We start from the raw sequence: 17,640 nt of genomic DNA, 5'->3' as shown, positions 1-17,640 counted from the left end.
CTGTCTCCACACTGCCTTTTCTGTGTGTCTGTGTCCGTTTCTCTTCCAATGAGCACTAGTCCTTGGATTTAAAATTCACTCTAAATCAACGATGATTTCACCTCTAATTAAATCTGCAAATAGGATCTATTTTTTTAAAGATTTTATTTATTCACTTTAGAGGAGAGAGAGAAGGGGAGAGGAGCAGGAAGCATCAACTCCTATATGTGCTTTGAGCGGGCAAGCCCAGGGTTTTGAACCAGCAACCTCAGCGTTTCAGGTCAATGCTTTATCCACTGTACCACCAGAGGTCAAGCAGGATCAATTTCAAAATAAGGTCACATTCTAAAGTTCCAGGTGGATATGAACTTTTGGGTAACACTATCTCACAACACTCACCCTTACTTTTATTGAATTATTTCTCTGGTTCTTACTTACTATAATCATTAGCATTATCCTCATCACTACTATAATTACCCTATAATTACCATAGCCCTCAATTAGCACCTGGCAGGCAAGAGGTATTGCTCTAGGTCTTAGTATATACATTTGTGCCAGGAGTCACAGTGTTGGGAGACCCCAAAAATCACACCTAAGTTCTCTAGGAGGACTCACAGGAGTCCTATTTTTTTTTTAAGATTTTATTTATTCATTTTGGAGAGAAGAGAGAGAGAGAAGGAGGAGAGGGATAGGAAGCATCAACTCCCATATGTGCCTTGACCAGGCAAGCCCAGGGTTTCGAATCCGTGACTTCAGCATTCCAGGTCAATGCTTTATCCACTGCGCCACCACAGGTCAACAAATAGTTTTATTCGTGGCATTGATTTATTACCACAAAAGGACACAAAGCAAAGTCAACAAAGGGAAGATATGCTTAGAGTGATTTCACAGGAAACCAGGCACAAATATCCCAGTGGAGTCACAGAGGACACACTTACCTCACCCACCACCTAACTGTGACAATATGTGTGAAGTGTGGTCTAGAAAGCTCATTAGAAACTCAATACCTATGTTGTTACTGGGGACACCTTCTGCCTAGAACATACCAAAACTCCAGACTCCCAGAGTGAAAGCAGGTGTTCAGCATAAACTACATTATACAAACACTCTAGGTACTTAGGAAGTCATTTTATCAGTTAAGGAATATAGGGAACACTCTTGAAGTTCCCAGATGTCAGCCAACTTTGAAAGCAGACCTTTCCAAGGATAGACATCTCAGACCTATAGTGCTAGCTCTTTTCTGCACATATTATTTTATTTTATCCTTACAACAAACAAAGTTCCTTAGCTTAGATAATGTTCCCAAGATTACTACAGGTTAGTAGTAAATAGAGAAACTAGAATTCAAAAGTAGGCAATCTCATTCTAGATCTCATTATTATCCACCATGCTTGACGGCTCGGTTTTTGAGGATTTAGTAAAAAAAAAAAAAAAAAAAAAAAAAAGGTTGCAATAGACTCACATTAGAATGAACTGACAAAGGCAAGTAGCAAGAAGACTAACCTTTAAACAGATTGTAAATAATACAGTAGCCACTTTATAACAAACTCACTAAAAATAAATTGTGGGCTAAACAATTTTATAATCACTCTAATAGACCTTTAATATTTAAGAAAAACAAAATTATCAGCATATTAGCAAATTTAATATTTTAAGAAGATTAAAGAAAGGTGAAGTGCCAAATTAACACAATTAAGGGATTAATAGATTTAATTTTACCTTTGTAGAGGAAAAAAAAGTAAAAAAGAGTACATTTATGTAAACAGCAGAGAGAAGCCTACTAGGAACTATTTTTATTTTTTACCTAATGGAATGATGTCCTGCAGTGTAGTCCAACTTTCCAAACTTCTGTGTTCGGTAGCCGTGCTTCTCCATGATGTCCATCCAGGTTGTATAATTTGGATCGAGGCCCTTAAAGTTGTTCCAAGATTCTGTTAAGTGAGTGAAGAGGCCACTCCACATTGCTGGGAAAAAAGAAGTTGGGATTAGTGTAAAGCTTACCAGTTTGGGTTAACTATTAAGACAACTACTCCAAGAGAGAATAGAGTCGACTGGCTTAGAGCTCACGCTCTGGAATAAGGCACACCTGCATCAGGTGCTTTCCCCAACATCCCTAACTACCTGGATTATCAAGGGGAAAACTCTGCAAGGAGTGCCTATTTCCATTTACAGGCGAGTCTCTAAGGCTTATAGGTTGTTTACAGTAAAAACAGCTGTGATTAAATACAACATAAAGCCTGACTTTAGGGTCTTTTTTCAATCATAAAAATAATCCCTAAGTAGTTAATGGTACTTTTCTCATTTTCTACAACTATTTCTTCAATAAGTCCCTCTTCAAATATTAACATACATAAAGGGAGAGATAGATAGCAATAGTAGGGGACTTCAATACCCCACTGTCAACAACAGATAGAAAATCAATAAGAAAACACTGGACTTAAGCTGCCTGTTATACCAGAAAGACTTAACAGACATTTAAAGAATATCCCATCCAAAAGAAACAGAATATATAATATATTCTTCTCAAGCACACATAGAACTTTTCAGAATAGATCATATGTTGGGCTACAGAACAGATCTTGGTAAATTTAAGAAGACTGAAATCATATCAAGCAATTTCTTACTACAATGAAGAAAATGGGAAAATTCACATACCAGTATATGTGGAAATTAAGCAGCATGCTACTGAACAACCAATGAGTCAGGGAAGAAATCAAGAAAGAAGTCAAAATATATCTTGGGAAAATGGAAATACAACATTCTAAAACTAATGGGATGCAGCCTGACCTGTGGCAGCGCAGTGGATAAAGCGTCGAACTGGAAATGCTGAGGTCGCTGGTTCGAAACCCTGGGCTTGCCTGGTCAAGGCACATATGGGAGTTGATGCTTCCTGCTCCTCCCTCTGTTCTCTCTCTCTGTCTCCCCCCCCCCCCATCTCTCCCTCTCCTCTCTAAAATGAATAAATAAAAAATAAATAAAAATTTAAAACTAATGGGATGCATAAAAAGCAGTTCCAAGAAGAAAGGTCATAGTGATGAATACCTATATTAAGAAAAAAAAGAGCCTGACCAGGTGGTGGCGCAGTAGATAGAGCATCGGGCTGTTATGCAGGTCGCTGGCTTGAGCTCGAGCTAATCCGGCTTGAGAGCGGGGTCATTGGATTGAGTGTGGAATCATAGACATGACCCTATGGTCGCTGGCTTGAGCCCAAGGTTGCTGGCTTGAGCAACGGGTCACTCACTCTGCTGTAGCCCCCCCTCCCCCAGTGAACAAGCAATCAACAAACAACTAAGGTGCTGCAATGAAGAACTGATGCTTCTCATCTCTCTCCCTTCCTGTCTGTCCCTATCTGTCCCTCTCTCTGTCTCTCTCACTATCTCTGTCACAAAAAAAAGGAAAGAAAAAAAAGAAAGAGCTCAAATAAACAAGCTAATTGAACATCTCAAGGAACTAGAAAAAGAAAAACAAACTATGCTCAAAGTTAGTCAGAGAAAGGAACTAACAAAGATCAGAGCTGAGTGCTATTTAGGTGCCTAAGCAAACAATCACATATTAGAATGGGGAAAAAACTCTGTCAGATAAGGGCAATTTTTCCATTTCTCAGTTATTCATGGCTTAATGTCACATTTTGCCATTACCATGCCTGTTTGTTAAATTACTATAATAAAAGTGATTAGGATTGGGATATAAGTGAATTGAGCCTAAAGAAAGATAGAGTGTATAATCTGAAATAACACAGAAAACTTCAGATAAACCTGATGTACAAGTTCTGATTATTGTGTGGAATACTCTGAAGTCCCCTCCCAACGCCCTCATACTGAAAAATTTCTTTGGAAATAAAACTCTTCCAGGAAATACAAATATTTCCTCATTTTCTTGGTGAAAGATTCTTAGTCACCAATCATAAGAAAGTAAAACAGTAACACATGAACTAAACACCATTTTAAATGATAAAAATTCCTACTCTGAAAAAGTAAATTAGGAAGTCTAATAACCCCCATACTCAACACTAAAATCCATATCACTTAAAAATTGTTTTTATTAGATGCCAAATATGACTTACTATACTACTTTTGGGGATAACATTTCAAATTGTAAAGTTATTTTCAATGTGTGCCCTCTTTCTTCCATTACTGCTAAGCACGTTCATACCTGCACGTGATGGGCAACAGATTGGAGAGTTTGTGTAGGCATTCATAAAGGAAGTGCCATGTGCTTTCATAAAGTTGATAAAAGGAAGTGTCACTACCTGACTTCCTGGATAAAATGTTAGCCTTCCATCCTGGAATACAGAAATTTAATTAGCACTGATTGTATCACACACACACACACGCAAAAAGAAAATTATTTCCTTTAATTTTAACCATAAAATATACAAGCATCAAAAGACTGCAGTATGATCCTAAAATACTCAAAGGATAAAAACAAGTATAGAGCCTGACCTGTGGTGGCGCAGTGGATAAAGCGTCGACCTGGAAATGCTGAGGTCCCCGGTTCAAAAAAAAACCCTGGGCTTGCCTGGTCAAGGCACATATGGGAGTTGATGCTTCCAGCTCCTCCCCCCCCTTCTCTCTCTCTGTCTCTCCTCTCTCTCTCTCTCTGTCTCTCCCTCTCCTCTCTAAAAAAAAAACAAAAAAAAACACCAAAAAACAAAAAAAAAACAAGTATAGACATGATATCAGCATCTGGGAGAATTCAATGCAGTGTTACACTTATATGCATTCAAATATAGTAAATAAATTGAAGGACTTTCTGGATCATTCTGTTGGGCGATGATGGACTGATTGAACCAACATTTATTATTTACTATGTGCCAGGCACTGTGTAAGGTCTGGAGATACAATCTGGAGATAAAAGAGTCCCTGGTGCCTTTGAAGTTTATTCTGGTGGCAGAGCAAAAAGTAGACTGATGTGCTTTGCAAAAAGCCTAAGGTACAGAATAACAGGGAGACCTACTTTAGACAGAATGGACGGTGAAGGCTTCTAATGACAAGGAGCCAGCCGTTCAAATGATATACGGGGCATGTCAAGTTAGAGACACCTGCAAGACGTAAATGGAAGTATCAATTAGGCAGCAAATAAATGCGCCTGAAAGTTAGGAGAGATGTTTGGGTTGGAGATATGTAGTTTGGAATTGAATTGGGAATTGAACTTTCCTTGGTAAAGAGCAAAAACAGAAAAAAAAATATTCTAGTCCTGGAGTTATAACTATGATATGTTTTCAATGTAATTATAAATCAGTGAAAGTACAGTTTTAAAATGAGCCAATTTAAAATATGGAATATAGATAAATCCACGAGATGTATGAGATTTCCAAATGGATGTAGAGTAGTATGTTGCGTCCAGGCAGGAGTCTGGATCTGAAAAAGGTAACTTGGGAGTCTGGTATAGTATTCACCGTATATGAGACTGAATGAAACCTTTCAAGGAGAGAGTGAAAGGGGGAAAGGAAGAAACCCAGTGGGAAACCTGCGGAGTCCCAAGTAAGAGGAGAAGGCAGCATGAGAAACTGAGAAAGAATGGCCAGTGAGGAAGATATAGAACACTGCGTCCCAGGAAAGCCCAGAGAAGACAGTATGTCAAGAAAGAGGTAATGTCAGCTGTGTTGAGAGGGTACCCCAAAAAGGGCCAGAAAATGCACGCTGGAATTGGCAGTACGGAGCACTCTCAACAGAGTGGTAGAGATAGACAAAAAAGAGTATGGGAGGTGAGGAGGTGAGGCAGCTCTTCTAAGAAGTTGTTTTGCAAAGGGAAACAGAAAAATGGGATAGTTGTTAGGGACTGGAGTGTCAGCTCGAGGAGAACGTAGAATTCAGATCAGGTTCTTTTTTGTTTGTTTGTTTGTTTTTTTTGTATTTTTCTGAAGCTGGAAACGGGGAGAGACAGACAGACTCCCACATGCGCCTGACCAGGATCCACCCGGCACGCCCACGAGGGGCGACGCTCTGCCCACCAGGGGGCGATGCTCTGCCCCTCCGGGCATCGCTCTGCCGAGACCAGAGCCACTCTAGCGCCTGGGGCAACAGCCAAGGAGCCATCCCCAGCGCTCGGGCCATCTTTGCTCCAATGGAGCCTTGGCTGCGGGAGGGGAAGAGAGAGACAGAGAGGAAGGAGTGGGGGGGTGGGGGTGGAGAAGCAGATGGGCGCTTCTCCTGTGTGCCCTGGCCGGGAATCAAACCCGGGTCCCCCGCACGCCAGGCCGACGCTCTACCGCTGAGCCAACCTGCCAGGGCCTGGATCAGGTTCTTTTAAAGGTGGGAAGAATAAGAGCATACTTGTATGTGGAAATAACCACTTATAGCAGAAGCAAAGAAGCTCTCAGAGTGCATTTTATTCACTAAAGTATTGTTTTATATGTATTATAGGCGTATCTATGTGGTCTTCTTGTATTTATACGTGGCCTCAAGATAAAATGCACTTAGTTTGCATCGGGGTAAAACATGTTCGAGTCTCAGATTCTGCTCCCCAAACCTGCAGCACCGGAAAGGCTGCGGAGGTAGCGGATCTGAACCCGCGCGCCCCGCCCCCTGTCGCCTCTCCGTACTTACAAAAGAGTCGCTCACAACTAGCACCACGTTAGGCGCATCGGGCCAAGCCGGAACGGTTCCCTGCCTCTCCCCAGTGGTCTCGGGAGCTGGTGCTGCCAGCGCCGAGGCTGCGACCACCGACACGCACAGCAGCAGCATCGCAGGGACCAGTTGACCGCCGGCCTCTGGGTCCTGGGCCCGCCTTCCTCCAGCAGGGAAGAGGTGGGCAGGGATCTTAGAGGTCGCGGTTTGCTTTCCTCCTAGTACTTTCTCCGAAGAACTACAACTCCCATCAGGATCAGCGCGAGCACATGCGCAAAGGTGGACTCCCCCCTAGTAAACTTATGTTAAGACCTTTTAATCAAATGCCGAAAAAACGAGGCGGTAGCCACTCCCAGTCACGTGAGCGTTGCTTGGGAAATGCGCATGCGCCCGCTTTGACTTGTTTGTAGAAGCATCTGTCCCAGGTGGGTCCGGGTGGCTGTCGCTTTTGCAGAAGTTGGAGTTGGTAGGCGGTTGAAATTTTGGACGTGAAAATGGGGAGAGAGAAAGGGTCAGGGGCCGAGGGTGGTGGTTTTGCGCCGAACGAGCGTGGCTGAGTAGTAGGCGAACCGAGGACTGAGCGGTGATGAGGTGGCGGCGCCCGGCCGCTCGCGGAGGAGGGGTGGTGCTCGGTGGGGCCCCTGCGGGCGGCCCGGGGCGCTGTGGAGACGGCGGGGGCCCTGTACACAGCCCCCCAAGGGAACTTGCCGCTGCCCCAGCTTATTTCTGCCTCTGCCCGTGCGGTTAGAATGGACTGGACTCGGGTGTGTCAGGAGCGGAGCCGAAAGTACAGCTTAAGGTTCTAGGTAGCGGAAAGCTTAGGTACTTCTTGCCTTTAAGGTGCAAAGGAGAGACACGAACAGAAAGAAATGCTGGGCTGTGTGACGTATTAGATTAATGGACGTAGGTTCAGAACCCATTGTTTTGCTGCAGAGAAATCACTGGTCCATCTTGACTGTTGGACTCCTTTGGAGAAATCTGGAAGAAGCATATTTCTGTCCCAGCGCCAAATTCCTGACTTAATTATCATAGTTTCAGGTATAAATTTGCATATTAGTTCTTTTAATATTTTGGCAGTTTCAGTACTCACTTGACATAAAATCAACTCAATAGTAATATCTGACCTTTTGCAGGAAATAACTGTAGTGTGGGACAGACCTTATTTAATACACACATAACACTTATTCCATCCTGGAGATTAGACTAACATTATTGAGCACTACTGTGCAACAAATAATTTTACATGGAATATTTTCTGCACTTTCATCATTTTGCGAATGGGAAAACTGAGGCGTGGAGAGGTTAAATGACTTGCCCAAGGTTACCCAGGGAGCCAGTCTGAATAGGACTTGAATGTGAGTACTTTGTGCCCTACCTCACTGTATACTCTGTCTCCAGTTAATTACAAAATTTTAGGACATCTACTGACCTTGCTCTGTTAGTGAAGCAGAAATATTAACCAAGCAGCATGCCAGCCATCTGTGGTGAATACAAATATATAAACAGTAGTTCCTGTCCTCAAGGAATGTATATACTGTAGGGAAACAAAAGTGAAATAATAGTCCAACGTGGAAGGTAATATAGATAGGCTTTTTCATGAACAGGGCATGTTCAGAGTTAATTTGGAATGCAGAACACATTTTACCATAGAAACATTGACTGACATTTAGATTCATCAAAAATGTACTTAACTTCATCTGTGGCATAGTACTGATTCTGTGAACTGTATTTACTCTCTGTGACCTTGTTTCCACAGGACCTATTGATATATTCTGAATTCCTGGTCAGGATGACAGGACTACATCTTCTTTAGCTCTGTCTCCACTTGACAGTGTCAGCGGGAGCAGGTGCTGCATTGGGTGGGGCACGATGAATATTTTAGGTCCCCAGGCACGTAGCACTGGAAGAATCTAAGAAGCTTCTAATCCAACTTCTCACCTGACATTCATTTTGTCCTACAGTGTTTCTGCCAGTAGGTTGTCCAGTCTGTGCTTTTTCATCTCTAGTGATGGGAAACACACTCCTATAAGCAGCTATTCCACATTTGTACCAATCTAATTATTAGAAATTCTATTTTGAGCTGAAGTCAGCCTGTCTCGACTTTTAACCATTCATCTATCAATTTCTCTTCACTTTACATGAATTATCTCCCCTTTTCATCTACTTCTCACCATCTCCCCACACCAGATCCCACCTCTCCCAACCTTTTCCTGTTTTTTCAACTAATTATTATATAATTGCAGGTGTCTTTATTATTTTGATCACTCTCTTCTGTCCATAGAGCATCTTTGCTAATCATAAGTTTATCAGAAAAGGAACTTTTGAGGTGGCAGTGTGCATCTGTGTACATGTACATGTGTGTATGTATCTGTGTTGCAGGGAGGGTAGCGGGCTCCATTATGTGTATGTTTAAGTCATCAGTTAAAGATTTGTTTGTTAGGGATTGCTTGCTTTAGTGAAATGCTTAACTCTGTAGTTTGTAAAGGTCTGTAATTGAAAGTCTTCGTCCAGGTTTTGGTTTTTCATGTTTTAATGTTCAAAGTTCCAGAAGAACTATGTATATGTATTCTGCCTTAAGAAAAGGTATTAAGTCAGTAGTTAGTGACTATGTGAAATAAATTCAATATTTTCTTCACCTGCAGTGATTCTGTGAATATTTGTTAAATATCACAATGTACCAGACACTAGGAACTCAAGACAGTAGTTTAAACAGTTTTTGCTCCTAAGGAACTTTTAGGCTAATTGTGGGAAACAAACACATACCTACTCCCCTATAAATTTAATAACAGTATAAAAGGTATCAAAAAGTATATTTAATTGCCAAACAAACAAAAACTGAAAACCAGAATATCCCATTTGTACTTTGGAGAATGTTAGTGCTTCAAATGTTAATTACTACTGTTCATTGAAATAAATGTTTCATAGTAACATAACTGGCAGAGTCCCTGGGTTAACTGTTTGGGTCTTTACTATAGCACTTCCCAGAGCCTAATGACTTTCAAAGGGTGACATATGTAATGTACAGTATACACAAAATTATTAGGCCATGTATTGCCACCTTTGAGCATGATAATATTTCTTGGTATACACTTTTGGAAATAGTTTGTATAGATAATAAGTGTTAAAAAGTTTTGACTAGTATGAGATTCACCTGGGAAGGCTTTATGCTTGACACTTGAATGTAGACTTGAATTACCATGTGGGATTTGAGTAGACAAGCAGAATTGGACAGGCTGAATGGGAGATGTAAAGAGGTAGAGGTGAAAAGCTCTGGGGATGGTGGAAAAAGTAATGTGAGCTAATGTTGAAAAGATTGTTCCTTTCTCACTTTAGCAAATGGATAATTACTGCTGTTTGGCAGTGGGGAACTAAAAACTATTTCTGAGTAGGCTTTGGAAGCTGGTACATCATGGTACTTAATAGGTGTTGGATATGTAAGGAACTCCTTACATTGTTGAAATTTTGTACATTACGTCAGACATGTTATCTTTATTTGGGGAATTTTTTGACCTGGGATACAGGACACATTTATATAGAACAATAAAGAGTGTCTGTTAAATGTCAGTTGAATAGCTCAACCAGTAAATGCTTAGTGGTTCAGGAGAGACAGTAGTTCTCTTGCAGGCTTTAGTCTCGTGTTTGTGTACTGACCAATTTGAAGAGAGTACTTCTGTTTAATGATAGCCATCTTTTGAGGAGCATAGGCAAAAAGGTTGCTTCTTGAAAGATCAAGGAAGGCGAGCGGTGGGGATTTTGTATGTAAAGAGAAAGTGTATGATAACCACTGTAGGGTAGGAATGGAAAAGAAGTGAAGTTGGTTGAGAGGGTGGCAGTAGCTAAGAACAGAAGTTACATATATTGTGTTCAGGCACTACGTCTATGTACGTGTCAGATAAATGATGTGATATTTACTTTGCCAATGAGAAAATAGGCCTGGAATTAAGAAGTAAGGTGCCCAGGGTCTGATGGTACTTGAACCCAGATCCATCTGATTCCTAAGTCTTGCTTTGGTGTATGGATATGGCAGAGTGAAGAGGCTGAAAAAATCGGGAGTATTTTTAGGGACAGAGTTATAGTGACTGAATAATAAATTTAAATCAGGTTGGATGGGAAGACTATGGACTATAGCGGATGGGGGCTTAAAGAAGTTAGTGATATGGAGAGTCAGATTTTAACATTTATTTTACCTACCGACCCCTTGTTTTAGCTTTTACTTTCCTAAACATTTGTTTGAATCACAAATCTTTGCTTCTTTATAGTAAGATGCTTTTCTGTGGGACTAATATTTAAGTATATTGATAGCATGTTTTAGTACAGTAAACTCACTTTCTGTTTCGTGTTCATCCCCACCTGCCTCATCTAAATTTTATTCATCTCCTAGTTGTCAAGTACCATGTTTTCTTTTTAAACTTTATTCGGTTTTCTAAAACCACTCCAAAAAAACTCTCCACGAAGCATCCTAGATTAATTTTGTTTGACTGAATCTAGGATGCCGTCAAAAGATACTCAGAATTTATAGTAATGTAGAATTTGTGCCAATATTTTATATGGCTATTTAGATAGATTTCTAACCTTAAAAAACTTTTCTCTATTTTTATTTAATTACAAACTAATGTAGTCGCATGGTGTGGGCAACATCTTAAAATATACTGCTCACAAAAATTAGGGGTATTTTATTCATATTTATTTTGAAATATCCCCTAATTTTTGTGAGCAGTATATTTATAATTCTTTTTTTTTTAATTTTTTTTTATTTTTTTATTCATTTTAGAGAGGAGAGGGAGAGACAGAGAGAGAGAAGGGGGGAGGAGCTGGAAGCATCAACTCCCATATGTGCCTTGACCAGGCAAGCCCAGGGTTTTGAACTGGTGACCTCAGCATTTCCAGGTCGAGGCTTTATCCACTGTGCCACCGCAGGTCAGGCTATTTATAATTCTTTATATGGCTTGGAACAAGGTTCACTTTAATGTAGCTAGGCTGCAAATTGGGTTTGAGTAAGTATCCTTAATTGTCCTAGATTCAAAACAAAGTAGTTGAGAAATAGGTGATATTCTCTTGGCTCAGCTTTTTACACTGAAGTTAATATATTTTGTGTTCCTGGAGTGTTTTTTCAGAACGTGATTGTTTATGGAAGTTCTTTTTATCTCTTGAGGCTGTGGGAACATGGTTTAGACTAATTTTTGAAATTTGGAGATTAAGATTAGTGTCTTTTGGGGAAAGATGAAAAATTATACATAAGGTTTCTCACATTCTAAGTTATAAATTATGAAAATTGAGCTTAAATTTTTTTAAAATTCTTTTTAAGATTTTTTTTAAAAGCAAAGTTCTAATTTTTTTTTTTTAGAGACAGAGAGAGTCAGAGAGGAATAGACAGGAACAGACAGGAATGTAGAGATGAGAAGCATCAGTCATTAGTTTTTCGTTGTGACATCTTAGTTGTTCATTGATTGCTTTCTCATATGTGCCTTGACCGCAGGCCTTCAGCAGACCAAGTAACCCCTTGCTCGAGCCAGTGACCTTGGGCTCAAGCTGGTGAGCTTTGCTCAAACCAGATGAGCCCACGCTCAAGCTGGCAACCTTGGGGTCTCGAACCTGGGTCTTCCACATCCCAGTCCGATGCTCTATCCACTGCGCCACCGCCTGGTCAGGCGAGCTTAAATTTTATGTATTAAAAAAAGTTCAGTAGGTTTGGGGTTATATATGTCATCTTTTTTTTATGTGCCTGACTGTCTCATATTTTACTTAATTTAGATGGATAACGGTTAAGGAACAATCTGAAATTCAATTCAAAGGAAGATAGAGAGTAATAGGTAAAAGGTAAGTGTTTAGAAGGCTAAATAATAGGTGATTGGAATCTACTTTTATTCAATAATTGATCTTACCAAATTCTTTCAAAAGAAAGGTTATTATAAAATGCATTTAGACTTTTGTTATTAGATTTAAAGGTATCCTTTTTTGCTTTTCTGTAATTGTCATTATTATTACTATTATTTACAATTGTAGCTATTGTTGTTTTATGGAATCTTTGTATCTGTACAAATGAATATAGCTTAAGGTGCCCTAGCTTTAGATGGGTTCTGTAGTATACTGTATATTATTCCATCTACCTATATTTGTTAGTTTTGAGGTATATGTCTTTTTATTATGATTGTCCCTTTCTAACTTTTTTTAAGTGCAGTTGCTACTTTTTATGATTGATATGTTGAATTAAAATCTTTTAGGTTGGTAGTAGAAAAATATTGGGTGAAAACGTGCAAAATGAATGCTCTTATTTTAAAAAGTCAGTTAAGATTGAGGAGAAAAATAAGAGAAGAGGTATAATTTGCAGGGCTGAGGAAGATTAGACACTTGCAAGAGAGCTAGATTTTTCTTTAAGGTATTGGAAATACTTGGAATGGAGGGAAATATTCCCAAAAGAGAAGTATGAGGTTGCCGCGGACCAGCACGGACCAGCACGGCTCCTAATAATGGTGTGGAATTAAGGAAACACACTTTGTCAGAACAAAACTGATGGGACCGGGAGGACTCTTCAAACTGCCTGGCAGTATCCGAGTGCCTCATAGCCCCAGTTCGCTTTATTATATAGACCTATGCAAATCAAGGACCCTGATACAAAGTTGCACATCAAAGGCTAAGACAGGAACTCTCCCAAGGCAAAAACAGGATACATTAGTGAAATTTACAAACATCTGAAACAAACAGTCAGAGTCAGAGGAAGGGCATGTATATTGCTTCCTGCAACCCAAGGAAGCAAGTGGAGTGGGTGCAAATACTCAGCATCAAAGCCAAATATGGAGATGGAGGGGGGAGAACTTAGCCTTTTGCTAAGCCTTGAATCTATAATGGCTTCCTGCCATTAACGGTCAACAACATATCCCCCTTTTCTTTTTTATTTTTAATTTGTGTGCTGAGATTTGCACTTATCTGATTTCCTAGTTTCCCAGATTCTAATTTGGAGGCAGATGGAAAAAATACAGAACAAACACAAAATTAGTATAGCCAATGCTATCAGATACCCAAAACAACTATACTAATACATCACAGTGATTAAAGCCTTTAAGCAAACTCTTTAAGCTAATACAACAAGAATCTATAAAAGAGTAATGTCCTTAACGTGTTCACCAAGTCCAAGTTGGCACTAACACCATTCCAAATCTTTGCAAATGCAACCCAACCCCAGTTCAATCCATCAAAAACTGTCACAGGAGCAGGAGTCCAGGAAAAGTCCACATTCAGGAAAAGTCCACATGGCACTGGAATTGCCGTCACACTTCCACACTCTGCAGTTAGCGTCAAAGTCCCAATGACCGCTGCTCCCAGCTGGCAATGACCCAGGTAGACTGGAAAAGCCATCCACAGCACGCATGAAGACGGAGCTTCCGTTTTCCTCAAACTGGAAAGATGAACCCAGGGATCCTATACTGGAGCTTTACAGCCATGGGGTGGTGAGGAGAACCTTGGGATACACTAAGCTGGGTGGCAGAGGTAAATTTGTAAGTTGGCAAAAAAGGAAAAAAGGAGCCCTGGCCGGTTGGCTCAGCGGTAGAGCGTCGGCCTAGTGTGCGGAGGACCCGGGTTCGATTCCCGGCCAGGGCACACAGGAGAAGCGCCCATTTGCTTCTCCACCCCTCCGCCGCGCCTTCCTCTCTGTCTCTCTCTTCCCCTCCCGCAGCCAAGGCTCCACTGGAGCAAAGATGGCCCGGGCGCTGGGGATGGCTCTGTGGCCTCTGCCTCAGGCGCTAGAGTGGCTCTGGTCGCAACATGGCGACGCCCAGGATGGGCAGAGCATCGCCCCCCTGGTGGGCAGAGCGTCGCCCCATGGTGGGCGTGCCGGGTGGATCCCGGTCGGGCGCATGCGGGAGTCTGACTGTCTCTCCCTGTTTCCAGCTTCAGAAAAAAAAAAAAAGGAAAAAAGAAGCTCTGAATTAGCTCTAAACTATGAGTGGGGCATTAAGGCAGGAGGAATAAAGGAAAGACTATATATTAAAGCAGCAGAAAACAGGATTATCAATACCCACAACAGAGATCTTTGAGGGAAGAATAAAAAACCTGAATATTCAGGCAAGACATAGTTAAGTGGCCCTTGTGCAAATGAGACCAGTCTACCGGCTACTTGGAAGAAATACCCCAGGCTCATCCACAGTGTCGTAGATGGGGCCGACGGCCCTGGGCACCTTTTAGCCTTCCGTGGCAAATCCCAGTATTCTGGGCAAGGTTAGGTCACAGGTGGCTGGAGCAGGGCTGGAAGAGACTGAACCCTCCCTTAGAGGAGCGAGGGGGAAGCCTACCTTCCAGTGTCCCTTCTTCCTCACAGCAAAAGCATGTAAGCCTGGCAGGCTTTGGCTTAAATGACCGTCCTTTCCACTATTGAAGCAGGGCCCTGATGGAGTCCTAGTTGGAGCATTGGAACCATTGAGGGTGTATGCCAAGAACTAGTATTTTACCTGATCTCCTTTGGGCTTTTTCTGCCTCTTGGTACCTTAAAAGCCATGCTCAAAAGATCTCGCTGAGGGGCTTGAGAGTCCCTATCTGCCTATATATCTGGAGCTATTCGGAAAAGGACAAAACAGTGTTATTAGCTGGAATCAAATAAAAATAAAAAAGGGGTAATAGTTTGCAGGACAAAAAATTTGACATCTCTTGTACATCAGCATTCAAAAGAAACTGTTTGAAGTAAAAAGCATAACAGGGTAGACCTGCAGGAACTCCAGGACATGACTCCCCCCCCCCCTTCTTATTATTTACAATTGAATCTTCAAGCAAATGTTAAGCACACTTTACAATATTTTGACTTCAAAGATTGCAAGAAATTCTTGACTTTGTTAACTTTTAACAAAAATAGAGTAAATGCAACATTCCCACGCTTATCAAAACACCCCCTTAATATTAATTAATAGGCACCTTAAAGAGTACATATCAAAACTGAAAAATCCCGTGTGATCTTCATTATTCTTCTATAGTAAAAAAAATCTTTACACTTTTATTATGTAAATCTAAGCTGCTTCAAGCCTTTCACTTGCGGCCTGGAGCAGCCTGGCCAAACCAGCAAGTCTTTTGGATCCAAAATGAGCACGCTTTATTTATTCCAAACAAAATCATATCCATGTAGGGAAATGAAATTATCTTTATTTTGTTTTCAATACTAGAGCCGGCATTTCCAAAATTATTATTATTACTTTTCATATAAGGACTTAATTCAGGCCTTATAAACAAAGACACTAAACAAAGACTTCACATACAATCATACAAATCAAGAGTGAAACCCAGGGTTTTAGAGATTAAACTATGGCCTGCTTGATCTTAAGTAGGGCTACCTTAATAGGAACGTAATAAGGATATATACTAAACAGAGATCTCTCTCAAAAAATCTCAAGACGGCCGTATGAGATTTCTGTTCAGCAACACCCAAATCAGGCCCTCCTTTCGCCCTCTTTTCAAGCAATGGAGCAGGAAAACAAAATGATCTAAAACATTAAAAAAATTAATAATAATTGAGAAAGGGAAGAGAGCATAGTAAAATAAGTCTTATACAACTGCTCTTGTGAAGTGAGTCTCTCATCTAGAATCATGGTGTCTCACTAGTCGTTCAGGGATCCACTGAGGAGCTTCAGCAGACCTAGGAAAAACACATATCCTCGGCCCCATAAGAGAACAGGGTCTGGTCCTTGCCAGATTCCTGTGAACAGGTCTTTCCATTGCACTTCAGGGAAGGCTTTCCTTGTAGGATTCCAGAGTCTCTCTGCTGCTGAATGACCCTGTACATCAGTATTCAAAAAATTTAAAGTAAAAAGAGCATGACAAAGATTTGCAGGAGTTTCCTAATACTTAAGTTGCTATTTGGCTCTTAACTCTAAACACACCTCACAATGCACTAACCAAATCAGTAAGTCTTAAGGATATACATTCTATTCTATTTAAATTTAAATGAGCACTCCTTACAAGTTCTAAAAACATTTTATTTTTTCTAAATATTAGAGCTAGCATTTCCAATTTTTGCATGCAAAAAACCCCCTTAATTCAGGCCTTAAAAACAGACACATTTTAGTAATTAAACAAAGACTAAACAGAGACAAGAATTAGACAAACCAGAGAGAAACCCGGGATTTCAGAGCACATCCAGACCAGAAAGATATTAGGGCATTTTCTGACAGAGGGACTGAAGGATGTGACTAAACATAATCTCCCTGAGAAAATTTGCTCTCGGCAGCTGCTGGGATATTTTCCATAGTCAGATCCAACACAGGTCCCCTGCCTCAACCTCTAGGCAAAGAACAAGAAAGTAACAAAATGATAGTTCAGAAGATTATAGTTAAAACATTAAAATCAGATCATGACAGGAAAAGCTGTAACTTTCCTAATACCTGAATCTCCTATCCATTCTCAAATTCTAGAGTTGCTGTAACTGGCAGCTCAGGTTGACTGTGCTGAGATTTCTCCCCTACCTCAGCCCCTTCATGAAAGTCTAACTTCCACAGCAAATAATTACCCCCAGAGAGACAAGCACAAGCAATCACCTTCCAGTCATTTGGGGGAAGAGCCTTTGTACTAATAATATCTGATAAACCAAGTGAAAAAGGAGCAGTAGGCCCATACTGAGCACAAGCAAGTTTAAGCTCTTTCAGAGTTCTAAAAGGTATAGGTTCATGTTCTTGCACTAGTCTCCCTGTATCATCCTGTCTTTCTACAACAGGAAAATGAGTAAAGCCATCATTTATTGTTTCTCCTACATTTCGAGCCTGGTAATCAGCTTGATAAGGGAACAGAGGAGCAGAGGGTTGAATGTAGGAAGGAACTGAGAGCAGTGGAGGCCCTGTGGCTAAGGCAGCCATAGCCACAGATTTTTCATCCCCTTTGTCATCCTCAGACTCCAAGTTATCCTTGTATTCAAATCCCTCTGTTTCCAGCTCACCCTGATACTCTTCAGACAATGATTTGTCTTCATACGGAAACATTCCTACATAAAGGTCCCTTACTTTTGATCCTATCTGTCCCATATTCTTTTACTCCCAACTACACTTTCCCCAAAAACTTTCTTTACTCACTGTGCGCACTTCACTTTGGGGAGTTCCATCACCTTCCTTCAGTTTTAGTT

At 40.8% G+C, this 17,640-nt stretch overlaps 2 protein-coding genes across 7 annotated transcripts in view; one reads left to right on the top strand and one right to left on the bottom strand.

Moving 5' to 3' along the window:
• Window positions 1-6,762, bottom strand: part of ARSK (arylsulfatase family member K) — a 50,451-nt gene extending 43,689 nt beyond the window's left edge. Inside the window, exons 1-3 of one of the 2 annotated variants that reach the window (XM_066273840.1) lie at window positions 6,528-6,762; window positions 4,132-4,261; window positions 1,784-1,943 (exon numbers count right to left, since the gene is read on the bottom strand). In XM_066273840.1, the coding sequence (XP_066129937.1) occupies window positions 1,784-1,943; window positions 4,132-4,261; window positions 6,528-6,665 (428 nt within the window). In that variant the 5' untranslated portion in view covers window positions 6,666-6,762. The remainder of the gene's footprint in view (window positions 1-1,783; window positions 1,944-4,131; window positions 4,262-6,527) is intronic. The other variant, XM_066273841.1, reaches the window with a different exon arrangement.
• A 172-nt stretch (window positions 6,763-6,934) lies between these two features.
• SKIC3 (SKI3 subunit of superkiller complex) overlaps window positions 6,935-17,640 on the top strand; it is a 100,470-nt gene continuing 89,764 nt past the window's right edge. Inside the window, exons 1-2 of one of the 5 annotated variants that reach the window (XM_066273834.1) lie at window positions 6,935-6,973; window positions 12,300-12,365. The gene's annotated coding sequence lies outside the window, so the exon portion shown is untranslated. Of the gene's footprint in view, window positions 6,974-12,299; window positions 12,366-17,640 lie in introns of those variants that run through there. The other 4 variants (XM_066273835.1, XM_066273839.1, XM_066273837.1 and 1 more) reach the window with 4 other exon arrangements.

The sequence above is a fragment of the Saccopteryx bilineata genome, chromosome 4 (genome assembly GCF_036850765.1).
Source record: "Saccopteryx bilineata isolate mSacBil1 chromosome 4, mSacBil1_pri_phased_curated, whole genome shotgun sequence".
Taxonomy (NCBI): Eukaryota; Metazoa; Chordata; class Mammalia; order Chiroptera; family Emballonuridae; genus Saccopteryx; species Saccopteryx bilineata.
This window is presented reverse-complemented; position numbering and strand designations above follow the sequence as displayed.